The sequence below is a fragment of the Palaemon carinicauda genome, chromosome 12, assembly GCF_036898095.1.
Source record: "Palaemon carinicauda isolate YSFRI2023 chromosome 12, ASM3689809v2, whole genome shotgun sequence".
Lineage (NCBI taxonomy): Eukaryota > Metazoa > Arthropoda > Malacostraca > Decapoda > Palaemonidae > Palaemon > Palaemon carinicauda.
The window spans coordinates 80261363-80267361 of NC_090736.1; the positions used below are offsets into that span (position 1 = coordinate 80261363).

General features: G+C 35.3%; 1 protein-coding gene across 1 annotated transcript; it reads left to right on the forward strand.

Annotated features, from left to right (window-relative positions):
* The first annotated feature begins 213 nt into the window (after positions 1-213).
* Positions 214-5703, forward strand: LOC137650914 (general transcription factor II-I repeat domain-containing protein 2-like). The gene is made up of 3 exons (XM_068384059.1): positions 214-361; positions 1807-1913; positions 4981-5703. Exons 1-3 carry the CDS (start codon positions 214-216, stop codon positions 5701-5703), a joined length of 978 nt encoding a protein of 325 aa, XP_068240160.1.
* Positions 5704-5999: the final 296 nt, after the last annotated feature.

Below are 5999 nucleotides of genomic sequence, written 5' to 3' on the forward strand. Positions count from 1 at the left end.
TTGTTAATTCACTAGTGCATTTTAAGTTCATAAAATACGATTATCCCGTCAAGGTTCTTACTGATCATAAACCCCTAACCGACTTCTTCGAAGGCTTTAGTCACAGCCCCAAATGAACTCGGTGGCATATGATCATCCAAGAATTTGGTGCGAGAATCGGGTATTTACCAGGGAAAGCAAATATCATTGCTGATGCATTATCATGCAACCCTCATGTCATCTTGTACGGAGCCATTAGCTGAATCAATAGATATATCAACATCTGAACAGGAGGATCTGGGCTGGAGTGCTGAATTATTGCAGGCTGAGCAACAGAAAGATCAGAAACTAGAAAAAATCATAAATGCTTTGGAAGGAAATCGTAAGGAAAAGGAATATATAATGTATACGCAGCAGAATTATATAATCAAGGACAATATTCTGTGTAGATCCATGACAAGGAAAACCCGCAATAAATTGGTTGCATGGAAATCCATTGCATGGACACCCGGGGTTCTCCATAATGTCTCAGAAAGCCAAATCATTGTTTTATTGGCATACGATGTTTACAGATATAAAAAAAAAAAACACAGCTAATTGTCGCACTTGTCAGGAAAACAAAGGGCACACGAAAACACCTGTCAGCCTAGGGGCTTATCCCGTGCCCAATCAACCCTTTGAGAGAATAAATTTAGATTTATTAACAGGATTTTACGAGTCAGACAGAGGAAATAAGCACCTCTTAGTAATTGTAGATGCTTTGACTCGATATACAGAACTGATAGTGCTTAAAACTAAAACTACGATTGAATGCGCTAGGAAGTTTTACGAGTGTTACATTTGTAAACATGGAATTCTACACATGATAATCTCAGACTCAGGTGGAGAATTTAATAATCATTCCCTTAACTCCTTTTGTGAATTCCTTAGCATAAAGAAAATCAATACCCCGATCTATCACCCAGAGTCGAATGGGCTAGTGGAAAGAGCGAAAAAGGGAGCTTTAAACATATTAAGATTAACACTAGGGGGATCAGACCCCAACTGAGTTATTGCAATACATGCGATACTAAGTACTCTGAATCACTCATATCATGTATCAATTAAAATGTTGCCGCATGAGGCATTGTATGGTATGCCAGTTAGAACGCCTTTCCATGTATGAACGCCTACAACTAATTTATCAAATCCTTTAAAGGAATGTATAAATGCAAGCAAAAGTTGTGAAGCCAACTAAAACATATACCGTGGGTGATAATGTATACATACAGGTAAATGTACGTAAAGGACTCAATTACAAACTAACACCTAAGTTTGAAGGCCCATTATCATTTTGGAAACATTAACGGCCAATAGATTTAGAGTTCAAAACGTATCCCAACTCAATGATGAGAGAATTGTACCATTGGCTCACATAAGAAATTAAAATAAGAGAGAAGGAAGTGAGGGAATTTTTTTTTTATCTATGAAACTTATATGTGTATGTTAACATTCTTTTTTCATCTCAATACAGGAGTAATTACATAAATTTTTCTCATTGCAGGTTTCCAAGATGAAGTTTTTATTGTTAGGAGCGATTTTTTTGCTCAGACATTTTTCTCATGTGGGAAGAGCTCTAAAACTATAAGTACAGTATAGATTTTAAATATGGCACTATAGTAGAGAGAACAGAAGATGTTTTTATTACCGCAAATAATAGAGTTATAAAAGTACACATGCAAGCTATTTTTCTCCCAAAGAATGACATCACTAGCTTAAAGAGCAACATTTCAAGGTTTGCTGCTTCATTAAATGAAATGCATAAAAGAAATTTTCCTTTTACTACAGAGAGATCGCTTGCACCGACAATGAGAGTGGCAGAAATACTTTCACAAGACTTGCAAAATAAGACTTACGAGGCAGAATCTTTGGCTTGTGACCTTCTGATGTGGACAGTAAGACACACTAACCTTGAAAGACATAACCCATTTATTTTTGCTGCACTAAACATCTTCAGATCTGTTGCAAGTTTAGGCTTAGGGATTTCAAATCGTCTTAAAATCAGTAATCAAAATAAGAAAATAGAGTTGTTGGAACATGCAAATGAATTAGTTTTATCAGAAATAAGGAATCAGTTAACATCAATTAATCAAATTATGAGTTTGGTGAACGAACATTCTAGTAATATTGGAAAAACTGGTCAACATGGAGGAGCCGATACACCATGCAAGGCTAAATACCCTCCAGGATAGCCACTTCAACTGAAGGGAGGACAGTAAGGATGGTTTTGAAAAAAAAAAGAGTCAGAAAAAGGAAAACACAACCTCTTGATAAACCACCAGGCGTCCATGGCCCTTCTATTAAGCCTGCCCAACACACCATTTCAAAAAATCAAGAGGAAGAAAAAAAAAAATAATAAGATAGAATAGTGTGCCCGAGTGTACCCTAAAGCAAGAGAACTCCAACCCACGACAGTGGAAGACCATGGTACAGAGGCTATGGCACTACCTAAGACTAGATAACAATGGTTTAATTTTGGAGTGTCCTTCTCCTAGAAGAGCTGCTTACCATAGCTAAAGAGTCTCTTCTACCCTTACCAAGAGGAAAGTACACTGAACTAATTGCAGTACAATAATTAACTCCTTGGGTGAAGAAGTGTTAAGTATCTCATTGTTGTCAGGTGTATGAGGAAAGACGAGAATATGTTAAGAATAGGCTAGACTATTCTGTGTAAGTGTAGGCAAAAAAAAATAAGCCGTGACCAGAGAGAGGGATCCAATGCATTAGAGTCTGGCCAGTCAAAGGATCCAATACCTCTCTATGATGGTATCTTAACGGGCGGCTGGTGCCCTGGCCAACCTACTACTACCAAAACTGTTTTAAAAGTTAACTTACACAGACTTATTCAGAAGAAGTAACCTATAAGTCTAAATTATACATATCACATTTGTAGAGACATGTGGTGGAACTCTAACAGTACCGCACCAATACACACACACACACACACACACACACACACACACACATATATATATATATATATATATATATATATATATATATATATATATATATATATATATATATATATATATATATATATATATATATATATATATATATATATATATACCAAGGCCCTTTCCCAAGTTTTGGAGGGTAGCCAACATCAAACAGAAGAAACAAAAAAAAGGGACCACTCTTCTCTAAGTTCCTCCCAGCCTGACAAGGGAATCAACCGAGTTCGGCTGGTGCTGCTAGAGTGCCACAGCCCACCCTCCCCGTTATCCACCACAGATTAAGCTTCATAACGCTGAATCCCCTACTGCTGCTACCTCCACGGTCATCTAAGGCACCGGAGGAAGCGGCAGGGCCTACCGGAACTGTGTCACAATCGCGCACCATTCCTTCCTATTTCTAGCACGCACTCTTGCTTTTCACATCTATCATCCTATCACCCATAGTTTTCTTCACTCCATGTATCCACCCAACCCTTGGCTTTCCTCTTTTACTTCTCCCATCAATTCTCGCATTCATTTCCTTCTTTAGCAAGAAGCCATTTTTCATTCTCTCAACATCGCCAAACCACCTCAACACCTTCATATCCACTCTGGCTGCTAACTCATTTCTTACACCCGTTCTCACCCTTACCACTTCGTTCCAAACCCTATCTACTCGAGATACACCAGCCATACTCCATAGGCACTTCATCTCAAACACATTCAATTTCTTTCTCTCTGTCACTTCCATTCTCCACAGCTCTGATCTGAACATCACAGTTGGTGCAATCACTTTCTCATACGGAACTCTCTTTACATACATGCCCAACACTCTATTTTTTACTAATCCTTTAACTGCCCCCATCATTTTGCATCCTTCATTCACTCTCTGACGTACATCTGCTTCCACTTCACCATTTAATGCAACAACACACCCCAAGTAAATATATATATATATATATATATATATATATATATATATATATATATATATATATATATATATATATATATATATATATATATATATGTGTGTGTGTGTGTGTGTGTGTGTATACATATATGGAAATATATATATATATATATATATATATATATATATATATATATATATATATATATATATATATATATATAGATTATATATATATATATATATATATATATATATATATATATATATATATATATATATATATATATATATATATATATATATATAATCTATATATATATATATATATATATATATATATATATATATATATATATATATATATATATATATATATATATATATATATGGTGTGCATCAGGGTCCAAAAACACATCAGTAAAAAGGCCATAATTTATTTTGGAGACGTTTCGAGCATTGCAATGTTCATTATCAATCTGTAGAAGATATGAATATAAAATTCTTAAAATTTGTACAATAATTTAAAACAAAATAGTAAAAGAGTATTGAAACATTATTGATTTTATAACAGAAAATCGTAAAAAACTAAAACAGTAAAACACAAAAGAACCAGTGCTTACCAGACCATTCATAGGAAAAGGTGAAGAACGAATGAGTAAAAATTGTTAACCACCTACGACTTCAGTTATGCTAAGAAAAGAGGAGAGCCAGAGATATTAGAGTTTAAAGAAGGAACAAGAAGTTTGATATATAATGAATCAAGGGTACTTAAAAATTCGCTATGTATTGTCCCACTAATAATTGAAAAGTGTTTTTTGTTTACTTGGATTTTGCAAGTGGTGGCATGATTCCTTATATTAGAAAATTCTGGGTTACCAAGTCTCTGACCCGTTCCAAAGCTGTATCCCATATGGCTACAGTATCTCACCTGCAACAACCTTCGGCAACATCCAACATAGATACCGGGACATCCCGGGCACTTGAATTTATAAATGATGTCGGACCTCATAAAGGTCTGCAGTTTGTCTTTGTAGGCAAAAAATACATTAATTTTGAGTGGATAAAATTATTCAGACTAGTTCTGTTATAATTGAGCTAATTACATAGGAGTTGAAACCCGATGTAGAAGGAGAATCTATAAAGCAATCAATGGTTGCTTCTGTAGAGTTGCTAATACCAGAAAAGGCTAAATTGTTTAAGAGTGTTAAATTGTCACGAAGAGCTGATTCCGAAATGCTTGTTGACATGGCTAAAGGCATTGAAAGAATACTAACAGACTATGCAAGAGATATCCTATTTTTCTCTTTGCCCTGTGATGAAACAACAGATATAACAAATACTGCTATTCTCATTCGTGGGGTAACTGCTGAATTTGAGACAAGAAAGAACTTGCATCTTTTGGAACCTATGTATGTCACTACTACTGTCGAAGACTTGTTTGAGAGACGCAAATCATCAATGAACAGATTCGCGGTAACATTTGAGAAGCGCAGTGGCCAAATTACTGATGAAGCTCCAGCCATAGTTGGCTCAAAGACGGGATTAGTAGCATATGTTAAAAATGAACTGGGTCGTGTTAGTATTGACCCTAATAATTTAATTGTATGTCACTGCCTTATACATCAGCAGAGTTTGTGTGAACAGTCACTGCAGCTTAACAGGGTTATGTCAGTAGTAGTATCTTCCAATAATTTTATCAAAAGCAAAGGATCACACAGCCGACATTTTAAAGAGCTATTGAATGATCTTGAGATTAAGTATGGTGACATTTTCTATTTTTGTGAAGTTCGTTGGCCAAGTCGTGGAAACATACTCATGCAATTTTACTGATACAAAATACCGAAGTATAAGGGCATTGAGTAAAATGAAAAAAGACCAAAAAAAAAAGGTAAAGCACCAGGTCCATCAAAGTTTCAAATTGAAATGGTGAAGGTACTCGCTACGGAGGGGTAAGAATGGATGCTGGATTTATTAAGAGTAGTATGGGAAGAGGTAATGATGTTTAAAGACTGGGAGGAGAGTTTAATGATATCTGTAATCAAGCAGAAGTGTGATGTCATGGAATGTGGTAACTACAAGGGAATTAAAGTAACTGAACATGGTTTGAAAATTTTTGAGAGGGTAAA

Excerpts from the sequence above, each read along its gene's own strand:
- LOC137650914 (XM_068384059.1), top strand. The coding sequence starts at position 214 with ATGTCATCTTGTACGGAGCCATTAGCTGAATCAATAGATATATCAACA. Across the intron at positions 362-1,806 it reads AAATGCTTTGGAAGGAAATC|AGAGATCGCTTGCACCGACA; the intron begins GTAAGGAAAAGG and ends CTTTTACTACAG. Across the intron at positions 1,914-4,980 it reads GTGACCTTCTGATGTGGACA|GAGTTGAAACCCGATGTAGA; the intron begins GTAAGACACACT and ends CTAATTACATAG.